This window comes from Paralichthys olivaceus, chromosome 13 (assembly GCF_024713975.1).
Source record: "Paralichthys olivaceus isolate ysfri-2021 chromosome 13, ASM2471397v2, whole genome shotgun sequence".
NCBI lineage: Eukaryota > Metazoa > Chordata > Actinopteri > Pleuronectiformes > Paralichthyidae > Paralichthys > Paralichthys olivaceus.
The window spans coordinates 9,943,076-9,957,873 of NC_091105.1; the positions used below are offsets into that span (position 1 = coordinate 9,943,076).

Genomic DNA, 14,798 nt, shown 5'->3' on the forward strand with positions numbered 1-14,798 from the left:
TAACTGATTGCTCATTAATGAGAGAGGGGATGGGGGAAGGCGAAAGAAAGGGAGGTGAGGAAAGGGATGAGGAGGAGTGCCCCCCCCCCCCCCCTCCTCTGGGATGCAGCTGCCTTTAAACCATACTTAGTGGTGACTGCATATATATTTAGTGAATTGGCCGAAGTGTCGGATTTCTGCAAACATTCCCATGTGAAATGGATGACTATGAAATAATGCAAACACTTTATGATGATTGAATTTGGGTAATTGGTGTCTTGGCATGGCTGTACTCAAACCTTCAGCCCCGAGGCTATTAATCTGGTTATCAAACCTTTTCACTGTCGGTGCAGTATGTGCCAGCAGGGTAGCTCACCACTGGAGCGATCCACTGTACATTTCAGTGTCATACCGAGCTGCCCTTTGTCTGTGCAACTGTCAGGGCTGCTGAGGGATGCAATACAGCTCAGCTAATAAATCTGAGACACTCTCCTCCTCCTGAATCGGACTTGTCAACCTGCTCTATCCTCTGAAGCAAAACCAAAATCATGCCAACAGAGCGAGAGAGTGGGACACAGATTGTGTGTCTTCGGAGTCAAGGGGCCACCGCAATGTGTGGCTGCAGTTGTCGCACAAATGTGCACACAAGGAACAAACCCACTCACACATCAAGTGGTACAGTAAAAACCCTGCTGCAGATCTAATGCAGTGACCAGCACATTCTCCTGAGACTCTCAGTTCCCGCACAAAGATTTCACCATTCACTTTAACTGCAGCACTGTCAGCTTTGCATAGACTTGTCTCATGTAGAAAAACAAGGGATGATAAGATGAAAGAGGGGAGTAATAGGCTACCTGAAATGATCTGCTGAATTGAATGAGTTTAATCAATTAAAATTGTCAATGTCAAACAACTAAAATACATTTATTTGGTTTGTTTGCTCATTCCTGGTGTCACCTTTGCACATTGTAAGAAGAGATGGGAACATCCCAAACAGGTTTCCAGTCCATCAGAGGTTCTCCACAGAGATAATCACAGTCCTCTTGTACTGCATGTTTTTGCAATGGTGCACGAAACCCACCAGTGCAGGTTGACAACCATTCACACACACAGAGTGAACAAACAGTGACAATAACTGAGCCAATGCAACAATCCTAATATTTCGATACTTAAGTTGAGTTTTTCAATTTCCAAAGAATCAATTATAAAATCTGTTTATTTGTAAATAAAGCTACACTTCACCTTCTGCCCTAATTAATGAGGGTTTGTATGAAATTGTTCAACACTGAAGTCTGATCATCTGCAAGACCTCTCTAAGGGGAGCTCTTACCTTTTTTAAAATTTAAATGTCCCAAGATTATACCCCACACCACCAACAGTCAATACCTATTAATTACTGGACGCACACTCTCGATGCAGGTCAATATAAAACAACCTTTTCGCTGCCTGTTGGGTAATTGTCTCCCAGATCTCATTAAAAGATGTTGGAACTGGGGAGAGGGGGATGAAAGCTACAGAGGAGAAGAAAGAAAACAGAAACAAAGAGAGGGCGGGAGAACGCGTGTAAAAATCATCTTTACTGGATAAATCTCACTGGGGGGTTTCCACACACTCAGCTCCCACTAGCTTGTGTCGTCTCAGGTTCAAACACTCAGAGTTGACTCCAAAAGCCAAAACTTTGCATCAATAAATCGGTTTATTAAAAGAATATGTTACAATTTATTACAGTAAGCGACGTAACCAAACACTGTGTCTTAAATTTTACATTTCAACATGTCAGAAGAACCTGCAGGTCGTCAACCTCCATCCTCTTCTTAGCATTTCCCTACTCAAAGCCAAACCATGTCAGGTGGAAAACTTAATAACAGGGATGCTGAATTAAACACTGTTATTTTATTGATATAAATAATGCATGTGACTCTTGAATTTACTCACAATGAGAGAGAGAAGAAGAGAGCGAGATGAGCCAAAGAGAGTTAGACAGATCAGACGACGTCAGAACCTTCAGACATGGTTCGGTAAACAGACAAGAATCCTGTGAAATGCGTTCAGTCTTCAGGATTGCAGTAAACCTCTGGATTGAAGCGTTCAGTGAAATCTCTCACACCCACCAAGGTCTTTTGAAGCTCATGATTCACTTTGCATGGCTTTTTAGAACCAGCACCATCTTCATAACAAGCTGAGTGAGGTTCAATTACTTTCTGATAAAATATAATACTGTTAAAATTCTTATTACGAGCCAAACAAGGAGATCAGGTTGGGCAGCAAATAAATATTATCATTCATTGACATTCAGTGGCTTTATATCATGATCGCATAACTATCACGTTACCATTTTACAAACGTCCGACTTATTCAATAAGAACAACTTTCATTTAAAAAAACGGAATTATAAAATTAGCTGGTTTAAGTTTTTTTTTTTTTTTTTTAACTTAGCAAGTTTGGTCTTTCTGCAAAAACAACAGGACAGAGGGACATGAAACTTGGGGGAAGGATGCAGTGAAAAGAATCAGGCATATTTAGGGGACAGAAATTATTGATTGTATACATTTTGGTACAGTATTACATGTAATTATATAAAATGGTTTTTGGAAATATTCAGATTAATATCATAATAATGATTCTGACCACATCACTGAGCCGTCATCGCTTAAATGCTCGCAGCAAGTGAAGAGGTAATATCTGCAGGATTAAGTAAGACCTACAGCATATGGAGCAAATGTAGTGTCAGGTTTACGATGAAGTTAATGACTAATGTCAGGATTGCATCATAAGATAATTATATTATACCTTATAACATTACTATTATCATTATTACATTATTCTAAGAATTACAACATTAAGGGCTTATTCAAAGCTACAGTTTATCACGGTTACTCTGCAGTTATGTGACCTGCCGCTTCAGACCCTTTAATGAATGTGCGCAGTGATCTTTTCCATCATGTTGATGGAGAGTGCAAGCTGCTCTTACTGCCCAGAAATCCTCATCCCACTTAACCTGGATCCGGAGTGCACGAGTGGTTTAACAGAGCAGGAACATACCGGCTACAGAGATAAATAGTGCTGCGTAAAAAAAGGCCATTTGAATTACAGGCCTATTATAAATCCTGCGGGTGCTCTCAGGAACAAACTAATCACAGCCAGCCAGACAGCAGGTAGGTGGAGGAGGACCTCTGCTGATGTTTCTGAGTAATACACACCGACCATATCGAACTAGCCTGCTGCCTGACTGGTCAAGGCCCCGCAACCTCAGAACAGACTCAACAAATAATACTAACATGAAAGTTTGCAAAAGTTGCACCATCTGATGATACAGTGCATTAAAACACTGTAGTCACTCAAACATGAATGTAAACTAAATAAGCCCTGGTTTATTCCAGTATCACGCCCACGACCTCCTCCTCAGGTTACATTTCCTACGTCTGAGGGTTGTAAATACTGTTTGATAAAGTGCAACATCAGTCTCAAGTTAGTTTCCCGTTCATGTGTCCAACCATCACATCTGTCTGTTCTGTGCATCCACATGTGGAATGAAAAACCAGTCCTGCAACATGGCGGCTGTCTCTCTCCCTTCTCTCGTTTGCCACATTACAATGTTAAAAGTTTTCTTTTATAAATGCAGATTAAGCGCCAAACAAATCAAATATTTTTGCACGTGACATGATTCAGTTGTGACATTAGATTCTGAGGGCCTCACTCTGTTTGGCCCCCTGCAAGCATTACTAAAGAAGACAATCAGTGGTGTCTCCCTGTGGTCGACCCTCAGTATTGCTGATCAGTGTTCCCCAGTTTGAGCACTAACAGCTTTCACCTTCCTTTGTAAGTCCACCAGAAATTCATTATTCATGTCCGCTGTCTCATCCAATCAGTATGACTCCTTGTTGGATGGGTCATATTCCACTTCAAGTCTCTTCCAACCAGAAAAAAAGGCTTGTACGAATCTGTGACTTAAAGTCTGTAGACGCATCCTTTCTTTTTGTCAGAGCTCTGCTTATTGCATGATTATGATGTGCTAGATCCAAGAGTTTCTGGTTCATACGTGTGCAGCCTTATATACTTCTGTTCAGTAGAAGATTTGTTGATTTGCATGTATCGGGGGGGGGGCAGTTGTGGTTGACGGAGTTCAAATGATGACCGTGTTGTTAATAGCTGAGTGTTGCGGGGCGTGGGGCTGGATGAGGATCAAAAGTAAGCCGAGTCTATGACGACAGTGTTGTAGTTAAGAGGTAACGATCTCCCTTCCTAGGTGCCCCCATCCCTTCTGTGCCTCAGCAGCTGGAAAATATTCTGCAACAGAAACAGCAATCAGGACGACAGAAAGATAGACACTCAACCTCAGTCAGAGAACAGAGAGATTCAGCCAGGCTGTTGCTGGACCATAGACTGGACAGAGGCAGGCAAAGCCTTACCTTGCCACACATACCATCTTTACTGCAGTTCTTATTGTCCTTGTCTGTCGCCTCCTCTTCCACCTGTGCACACAGGAGCAGTGAGTAAAGGACACGACTAAAGTTTTAATTTATGTTTTATGAGCAAGTAGATGGTCTTTACCTCCTTCCTCCACTTCAGCTCACAGAAGACTCTCTCGAAGCATTCGTGCATGTAGTTAAACTGGTCGTTCACAGTAAAAAGAAAAAAGAGAATTTAGGCTCAAAAAGAAAAATCTCTTGTATTTTACTTCAAACAAACACTTCAACATTCATTCACTTTTGGAGGAGGGATGGATGAGATGATTGCTATGCTCTTAAGCCAGTATGGAACATCTAAGGTCAAATGAAAATGCAAGAAATACACCTCCCAGCCCCTCTACAGGTTATTATCAACTGTTATATCTCATCTGTACAAAAACCAAAGCATTAAAACAACAATTTGCCATTTTATGAGAGTATGAACTGGACGACTTGAACGTTGGGATCATTCACTTCTAGAAGTGTCTCTGCAGAATGTGAACCAACATATTTCCCAAAATATTTTATTACAATTTGATATTACATCATTAATTTAATTTATCTTAACCATTTTTATATTACTATGATAGTAAAAGAAAAGCACGTTCAGGTGTGAGGCAACAATTCAAATACTGAATATTAGACAAATACATGCATTATGAAATTGCAAGCAATTTAACAGTAGAATAGTCAGAATACTGGTTATTCAAGTCATTTTTCTATAAAACTGTATATATATGTATATATATATATATATATATATGTATATGTGTGTGTGTGTGTTACTCACATATGGTGTAAATATCTTAACCCAGCGTGGTTTCTTTTCTCCTCGTGCATATTCAAAGCAGAAGGCCATTCCCTCTTCATCTGTGTCCCACCTCTGCATTTCCCCCCAGTCGAATGCAATCACTTGGTTCTGCAACAACATTGAGGCTTCATGATTCTCCTTCCTCTTTACAAAAAAAACCTTGATGTTACTTAATCAAACACCCTGTGAACAGTTGTTCTTGCCTCGAGTGTCCCTTCCTCTGTGCAGGCGTGCAGCTTGAAGTGGTGAATGCTGATGGCTGTGATGACGTGGCCTTTGCGCCGGGAGTCGCAGGAACAGTGGGGGAATATGATCTCATTGTAGCCCTCACAACCCCGCAACAAACTCAGATACTGAGAGAGACACAAGACAGAGGACACATGTTGTAAGATATTGTTTTTGCTGATTATTAAAACATGTAGTTCTGCAGGTGACTGTAGTTTAGATGCAGGATGCACGTTTTGACTCAGCTGGAGAAGGTTTCATCTTTTTGGAAGTTTGGAAACACTGCTAGCCCAATTTTTATTGTTTGGAAAATGTGTGGTAGAGTTTTACATGCAGAAACAGAGATGTTCAAAACAGTATCATAGACACTCATGCTGATTGAATCTTTACAGTCATGGTGTTGTCTTTAAGCGAATACGTAAATATGGCTCTAGCCGGTGAACGGATTTCCAATTTCACTGTGTGCATTGGAACGGCTTGATTGAATTCAAAGGGACTGTTGGGCCTTGGCAGAGATATGCACTCTCATAAGTTTTATTTTATTTGTATTTTCAGACAGAGAAGAACCCACTCACTTCCCTGTGCATATTTTTTGTGGAGATTAATATCTTTTAGACTTCAGTTAAACCTATCAACCACCCACTGTTATAAAACCTCCACCCCCAGAGGACGGCTCTGCACCTTTTCCACTTTGTTCATAATCACACACAGTGAAGAGAAACTGAACAGGTAGATGAGGAGGAATATGACAGTGAACTATAATAAGTAACTGTCAGTGTGCGTGTTTAAGGGGAACATGCTGTACTATGTGGTTTGTGGGAATGTGAGAGACTGACCATGGACGTCTTCTTCTGCTCTGCCAGTTTCTGCAGCTGATAGGATTTCTGCTCTGCTTTGATGAAACCTTTCTTCACATCATCTACAGCCTGCAAAGACAGGAGCAGAGAGGGGACACTGCTAAAACAACAACAACAAAAACTGCATACATACACATCACAGAAGAAAAATGCACATACCTGGTGAAAGAAATAGTTGACAGCAAGCTGGTTGTCATTGAGCAGAATCTCTTCTTCTGTGGTGAAGAGCCACTTGCGCAGAGTGAGACAGGTTCCTGGAATGGCTGAGGTATAGTTCTGTACATACAGTTTGTGGGGGAACTCATTTGGGGCGAGCTTACGCACTGAAGAAGAAGAGGGTGAGAAAGAGGAGGGAGAGAATGATATATCTTTCACACGTGGTGGAGTTGGCAAAGTCAACAAGAAAATCCTCAAATGAATGTCCAATAGAAATATGACAGGCTGAAGATAAGAGTGTAAAAAGTCAGAGATATAACTTATAGTAAAGACACTAAATGCAAGGAAACATATCTCTAATCAACCCTGAAATTAAGAAGTAACCAGCATGAAAAGGCAAGAGCAAGAGAAGTGATTCATCATCTTGAATTCTAGCTGCTGCCTTTGCCCCAACTTGGAAATGAGAGAGGCTTTGGAGTGGAAGGAATGCAAATGTTTATGATAATCTAATGTGAAACTGATAAAAAAACAAAACAAGGATGACCTTCTCCACATCACTGTGGGATAAAGAACTCTTGAACATCAGTTGTTCTATTCCAGAAAGAAAAAAGTTTGGCTTCTTTCAGCAAAAATGTAATTCTCATCAAAATCCCACCTTGTTTTTGCTGCTGCTGTACTCATGCTTCTGTATTTGCAGTTTTACACATGCACAACGTTCATGGAGACTAAATTCAACAGTGCTGCACGGATTGAAAATAACTGCTTGTGAAAATGTCAATTTAAATGCCTTAGTCTATTAGATAAATGACTTATCCTTGTACCACACAAACCTTGAGAAGTAACGCACATGAAAATTCATCATTTTGAAAAGGAGGAATCACAACACTCAACCCTTTCTTTCTGCTGCTCCCACGTTCGTTGACATTGACGACAACTGCAGTGAAAATGTATGGTTGTGCCTCAGCATACATGGAAAACTTTCTCACAATGTTACGCCTCACTTATATGCTCTCACTCACCGAATGTGTGATTGATGACCTCAAAGAGAGCGAAGTAGCTGGCTGTCACACTGTCCACACCTAGTTTCATTACCACAGCCTGACAGAGGGAAGTGGACAGAGAATGAGAGTGAGTGAAAGGCAGATTCAAGCATATGCAAGATGACTGGGATAAAGTCACAGTTTATACAGGCCTATTATGTGTATGTGTTTACCTGATAGACCTGGTCTGTGGTAGAATTTTTGCGAACTCTGACAGTGAGCGTGGTTTTATCGGGCATGGCTATCCTCAACTCCACATCTGACACGCCGTTATAGTTCTAGTTCAAGAGAGGGAGAAACAAACTGCACAGTGAGTCACAGACAGAGGAGGGCGATTAAAAACAGACACCAGTAGCTTTTTCCATTTACCTCATCTGATTCAGACAGGAACTCCTGCATGATATCACTTTCTCCAATTACCCGTACAGAGCACACTACAGAGAAATAACATAAAATGATGTCAAGCCTTGTGCATCAATTGTGTTTAAACACTGAAATTAAATGTGCATTTATGTATGGACAACTTTTCCCACTGATACCTTTTTATTTAAGCTTTTCAATCAATTTTTTGAAAAACATTTCTCACCTTTCTCCAAATATTCCTCCAGGCCTCTGCGTCTTGCATCCAGCTGCTGCTCTGACAGGGAAAAAGGCCACTTCCCAGGCAGCTTGGGGAATGTAAAGTTGGCAAACTCTCGCCTAAGGTTTTGGTGTAGGATCACAAACTCTCTGTAACGCTTGGAGCACAGTTGCCTGCCTGCCATGTACACATTATACACCTGGAAGGAAAGAGTAGGGGTTGACAAACAGATGAAAATAATGCCTTTACATCGATCTGCGACCACAATAAGAATTAAAACAATACTGGGTTGGACTGGTCTTCTTTCAATCCACTCCTTTTTTTTTTTTACACCACCTTAATGCTTTCAAATTCATCCATCCCTGAAACACTTATTCACAGGTCCACCCACCACAAACTTTTCCTGGTTCAGCTCGGTGTGTTTGTAGCTGGGCACAGAGATGGGGACAGCCTGCTTGTCGGAGTAGTCATAGCAGGACTGAGCTGAACCGTCGTCTCCGGGATCCAAGCAGTCAGCCTCCTGGGGTGGGACGGGCAGCACGGCCAGCACAAGCTCCCTCTCCCCAGCCCGGATCAGGTCCACCACCTGCTTGTGGGTTGCTCCCTCTACATTCACTCCATTACTGTTTAACAGACAGAGACGTAGATGTTAGGGTGCTGAGTATTTTATTAATGCACTGAATTACATTTTACTTAATCCCCCTAAAGTTAGTTAATCATAGGATAAAAGGATATAAATTTGTTTTTGACTATAGAACATTTTAAACCTGAGTTTGTATTGGAAGTTAAACTGAAACCTTTTACAGTTGCAGACAAATAATAATACAATTTACTTCAAAAATACACAATACTCCACGGTACAATTTCATATAATATTCAATTCATCAATATATCAGTGATACTTCAACATCAATGCAAAAACAGTAGTAAAACATTTTCAAAGAATTTTACCAAAATGAATAAAGAAAGCAAAACAGGCTATCATTTGAAAGGTTTCTGTTTTCTTGAGCGGAGGGATAGAGGCCTTGTCCTCCAAATCACTCTGGCTTCACATTTTCCCCCTCCAGTGGAAGACCTTTGGTTTATGGTATCATCACAGCTGAACATGAGCAACACAGGGTGTGTGACCTTTGGCAGCCATGTGTCAGAGGCATGATGACAGTGCTGTACCAGCATGACCTGTAGTTAACTTGACTCAAAACAGCATCTTTAATAAATGACCCAGCATCACCTCAAACTGTTCCTGACACTTTAAAAAACAATTCTTATGCCATGAATAGTTAGAAATACGTTGAAAATATGAGCATGATTTCAAAAGGAGATCAAACTTCTATCTGATGTGTCTGAGGGGTTATTCATTACTAGAATACAACATACTCTGATCCTCTTTTAGAAGCAATACACTTTGAACTTCTCACATAGATGAAACTCAATTCTCAAGTCTAATAACACAAACTACCATAGCATACCCGAATAGCTTAATAGGGCTGTAATGGTATGCAAAGGTTTGTAAATGTCCTGATCCCAATCACATGATCCTCAGAGCAATCGCATTTTGTATACCAACAGCCCAACAATCTTATTGTCACAGCTAAGCCAAGTCCATCTCCTCCTAATGACGGCTGTTGAGGTGGTAAAATAAAATTAGTGTCACTGGCTGTGTTGATCATTCAGAAAGCAGTTACATCACATCTGGCAAAACAATGAACTGGAGGAAGCATGTGTTTGTTTGAGTAGCTTCTGTGTAATCTTGCTCACAAACAAACAAACAAACAAACAAACAAACCAACCAACACACAGGCATGTAAACATAACTTCCTTGATGGCGGTAATTTCCCACCGGTACCTGAAAAATTACTAGATGCTATGGAGCAAAAATATCCAACTGTCCACAGGAGCATGAGACTAAACATCCAGGACAGAAAATGCTTCAGACAGAGGTAGTGACTGACAACTGATCTGTTATGTCAGCCATTACGTCATGGCATGGCTTACGTTGGCAGGGCGATGGAGGACTACAGCTCAAGCTTTCTAATACCTAAAAACACAATGGTGAGAAATAGCTCGGCTTGAATATAAAATCGAGCCAGAGGAGGAATTCTGAGTCTGGGGCTTACATGGAGGGCTGAAAGATGATGACGTAGATAGAAATATACAAAGACAAATGGGGAACACGTGAAGCACAAATGAAACCATCTTGCAGGTTTAGTAGGAGAAACAGCAAATGTCTTTTACAGCAAAAAAACACTGACTAAGCATTTTGGCTGCTCTCTCATTCCAGCAGCTTTATGACTATATTATTGGCACTTGATGTAGTGGCCTTTACACTTGCACCCTCAGCACTACCGAGCATAATAAACAGCTTTAAAGAGACATTTACCCTATACATCCCACAGTCAGTTTTTCTGTCTTTCTAAGTCGATGTAATAATTACTTCCCTAATGTTTTATGTCATTATATCACTGCTTGTGAGTTAAGTGTTTTCTATTCTGAAGTTCAAGCAAGCACACTTATTACAAACGCACAAGAAAAGATGCTCAAACACTCAAAAAGGCTCAACATGTCAAAATGATGTGCACAACACAAACTTCAAATTTTTCTGAGTGTCAAACATTACACGTTAACATTATTTCTTCATAGTGAAAAAGGAGGCTGAACAAAAGTACTCTATAGATTATTCTGCATCAAAGGCTGAGACGCAGGAGTTGGTTGTAAATGTGCAAAGAAGTATTGATTGCATCGGGAACAGAAGAGGCTGTGTACCACTGCAGATAGTATGCAGGCAATCCACTGTGTGTGTCCATAGTTACTGTGTGTGTACATGCTGTCCCTGACAGGAAGGCAGGGAGGCTTCATACACCAAAGTCAAATCTTCAGCTTACCAAGATCTAGCCAGATTCACTGTATGTGTAATAATGCCATTATAAAGTAATAGTATGTGTAACAGTCTAATATACAGTGGTAATATTTAATGGTATACTAATATTTAACGTTACCTACTAGGGAGGTCAAATAAAGAAGTTTAAGAAAGCATCAACTGGTGTGCGGAAATTTAAGAAACTATTAAAAAGTGAGTCTCCTGCTTCACCTCTCATCTTTTGGATGCTGTACTCCATTGGAGAGGTAAGTGACATGTCTATGTTAGCCTCTCTATAATTACAATTGTAAGTTTATCGCTAGATTAAAGGTATTACGTAGTACGTCAACATTAGATTTTGTTATTTGGCTCTTTCTGTCAGGTATATTTCATTTGTTTGAATGTATTAAAATGGCCCCTTTTTGCTGTTGTACTAAACTTAGGATGATACTGACACAAAAATGGATGGCAGAAGAGTGAAATCAAGAGGTTGACAAGCTTCCCTTCGAATACAACATACAAATTAATGCAAATACAAACGTCCTCACGCTCGCGCACAAGCACACACAGAAAGAATGGGGTCAACAAACTGCCAGGTTACTGCAGACCATCCATTAACAGAGCAGTGTGCAAACACCAGCCAATGAGACGGTGGATTTTGGAGAGTGAAGCCAATCAGAGTCGGACTGACGGTGTCCCTCCCTCTCTGCATCACCTTATTCCACACACACACAAAACACACTATAGTGCCAGTGCTGATCCTGAGCTGTTTGCTGTGTGTTGCTCTCCATAGCAACAAAGCCCAACATCATCAAACCATCTCCATGCATACTAAAGACACCAAACAGGACAAGCATCCAGAAAGCAGCATTCACTGTGATCAGTGATAGTCCCATTATTCTGCCTGTGGGATTGATTGACCACAATTAATGATGAATGATTTGACTTTTGATTCGTGCAAGTAAAGCAAGCTACACTGGATGCAGTGTGTCATCTAGAGAGGCTACACGCCTGGATGATGTGACTGTGCACAAGGGATGACTTGAGGTTGTTTGGCATGCTGTGGGTGAGAGGAGCAGGTTGACAGTGTGACAGGAATCCTTAATGATGCCTGGATCTCTCTTTTTTCCCTGTTACACTCACAGACTCTTCTTTCATGAGGATGAACGGCTGCTCTGCCCCCTGAGAGAGGACCAGTGTGATCGTACACACACACACACACACACACACACACACACACACACACACACACACACACACACACAGAGTAAATGATGCACACTGTGCTCGCAATGGTTTTGACTGACAATCACACCGACGTGACCGAGTCTCATCATCACATTATGCTATATTTGGGGTTAAGCTAGCAGAGTAGCAGCCACTTACACCTCGAGGATCCGGTCTCCCTTCGAGATACCGGCTCTGTCCGCAGCTCCTCCCGGTAGAACGGCGCTGACATGCTGCAGAGGAGCGTACAGTTCCCCGTTAATGCTCCGCAGTTGTCCCCCTTCACTAACTTGCCCCCGAACATTGAAACCATAGCCCGAGTCAGACTTCACTATCCGGACCAGCCGTGGGCCCGAGGTAACGATGGTCGCCGTCTGGCAACTGCCGCCGCCGGTTCCCGGTGTAACGTTACCGCCATCGGAGCCGTTCCGGGAGGAAGGGAGAGGCAACGGAGGGACCGACGAAGAAGTTTCTTGTCCCTCGACGTCCGCCATGTTTCTACGCTGTTTGTATCATCCACCCCGGTCGGCTACCATTAAAGAAACCCCACAAACATTAGCTGGTGGTAGCAGGCTAATCGACTCGGCTAGCTCCCCGGCCGAGATACGCCGGAAGAAGCCGAATGATTCCGATGATGGGCCAGACCGCCCCAGGACGCGTTCCATGTGTGTCAGACCCTCTCTGAGCGAGGAGAGGAGAGGAGAGGAGAGGAGAGGAGAGGAGAGGAGAGGAGAGGAGAGGAGAGGAGAGGAGAGGAGAGGAGAGGAGAGGAGAGGAGAGGAGAGGAGAGGAGAGGAGAGGAGAGGTCCTGACGGCAAACACCAGACTGTTCACTGAAAGCTTTTCAATGAAACCACACGTCACACTGTTTGTTCATAAGTTTACATGTGTAAAAGCTTTTCACTGTATTTGTAGAGCACTCATCTAAACAAGGTTACAAAGTGCTTCACGAACTCCACGGTTAAAAAAATGAATGAACTAAAATAAAAGGTATGGGCAAAGTAGAAGGGGAGGGGCTGGATGATGTAAGAATAAAAATGTTAATATAATGAATTTAAAGTCTAAGTACTTAATACCAATTTAAAAACTGGCTGAATAATTCGATTGATTGACTGGAATTTGTATCCAAAAATAGTGGAGGCTTCCTGAGGCCACCTGCCTCACCCCTACAAACAAATGGTTTAATCCTTCTCAGAATCAGAAAAAGAAAAGAGAAAGAAAGTAAACAGGGCAGGCAAAACAGATATATTTCCTGAGTCCAACCAGTACTAACACAGTTTATTACACCAGGTCACACTGGTTGTTTGTGTGTCGCAGATTCACAGTTGACTGATTGAACCAGGACATGTTTATTTTTCCACATCAAGTCAGGTCCTGAACCACTTCTGCTGGTGACCCTTTACTATAAAAGTGCCATACAGATACACTGCTCACGTTGACAGGAAACAATAATTCAATAATAGGCTGATAACTAAGTTTTGAGGACATATTTTACACTAACCTCATGTCAGCCAGTGAAGGATCACACTCAGACATAAAGACACACACACGGAACAAGTTTTAAAGTGTGACATCATTTATTGGTAAATTTTTTGGTCACTGGTGTCATTCATCAGTGATATACACAACACATTCAAGTCGACTCTCCATAATAAACTACAGAATCTATATGTAATGAGCATAATGAGAACATATGATGATGTGTGTTTTATAAATGTGACTGTGTTGCTTGAGTCGGAACACTGAGCTTTTACATTCTAAACTAGCAAGACCGTTCTGGGGAAATGTGGCCATGGTGTTTAGTTTTTGATCATCACGGCGAGGGCTGTCACAAAAGTGACAAACTCCTTGAAGTCAACAACGCCATCACTGTCGTTATCCAGCATGGAGAAGAAATTGTCCACTACAGCCTCGTTGTTGCCCTGCAGAAAGAAAGTCAGGGGTTGTAAGAAAATTGTAAAACATTCGAGCAAAGAGGCAATTTTAGCTCTGTGTTGCAATGGGAGTCCATCTTTTGTACTTACTTTCTCAGGAAACTCATTACGTAGCAGTTCAGCAAGTTCTGCCTTGGTCAAAGTCTTGGATTGTCCGTCTTTTCCAGCGTATTTTTCAAAGGTGTCCGTGAGTAATGCAATTGCGTGGGTGAGTCCTGACATGGTGGCTAAAATGAGAAAATATTGTTGATTTAAATAGATTGATTGAACTAAACTAATTCTTTAGTTTATCAAGATACGAGATCGAGATACAATCAGGAATGTCTCTGCCCAATTAACTTCCTGTGTTTCATAAATGGACTTGATCCTTTTACAAACTGGTTTCAGCCCACACTAAATTATTATTTTGATTTTTCTCAAGATTTTAGTTCTTTAAAAAACTTTTAAACTTTTAAATTACTCCATACGGAAACATCAATGGCCTGAAACATCTTACTAATAATAATTACTAATTTCCCTATAACATTAACCATCAATATTCACAGGTTGAAATACTGAAGATTGACCCGACAGTCCACACACAAACCACACCCAGAAGCTCAATCATGTGTCTTATGCTACAAAATGCTGCACATAAGGAATCAAATATTGAGAAAGACCAGATCCAAAAAAGGTTTATCTTCA

At 41.3% G+C, this 14,798-nt stretch overlaps 1 protein-coding gene across 2 annotated transcripts; it reads right to left on the reverse strand.

Annotated features, from left to right (window-relative positions):
* Window positions 1-1,656: 1,656 nt before the first annotated feature.
* snx27b (sorting nexin 27b) lies at window positions 1,657-12,808 on the reverse strand. Of its 2 annotated transcripts, none has more exons than XM_020093499.2 (13): window positions 12,340-12,808; window positions 8,488-8,719; window positions 8,103-8,295; window positions 7,886-7,950; window positions 7,690-7,794; window positions 7,496-7,574; window positions 6,480-6,643; window positions 6,300-6,389; window positions 5,442-5,591; window positions 5,218-5,346; window positions 4,531-4,590; window positions 4,403-4,451; window positions 1,657-4,266 (listed from the first exon to the last, which is right to left on the reverse strand). In XM_020093499.2, the coding sequence occupies exons 1-13, from the start codon at window positions 12,672-12,674 to the stop codon at window positions 4,199-4,201; spliced, it is 1,719 nt and encodes a 572-aa protein (XP_019949058.1). In that variant the 5' UTR covers window positions 12,675-12,808; the 3' UTR covers window positions 1,657-4,198. The 2 variants fall into 2 exon arrangements, with proteins under 2 accessions (XP_019949058.1, XP_019949059.1); XM_020093500.2 differs by having other exon boundaries at window positions 4,389-4,451.
* Between the last annotated feature and the right edge of the window lie 1,990 nt (window positions 12,809-14,798).

Excerpts from the sequence above, each read along its gene's own strand:
- snx27b (XM_020093499.2), bottom strand. The coding sequence starts at position 12,674 with ATGGCGGACGTCGAGGGACAAGAAACTTCTTCGTCGGTCCCTCCGTTG. Across the intron at positions 7,951-8,102 it reads GGAGGAATATTTGGAGAAAG|TGTGCTCTGTACGGGTAATT; the intron begins GTGAGAAATGTT and ends ATTTCTCTGTAG. Across the intron at positions 4,267-4,402 it reads TAAGAACTGCAGTAAAGATG|AATATTTTCCAGCTGCTGAG; the intron begins GTATGTGTGGCA and ends TTTCTGTTGCAG.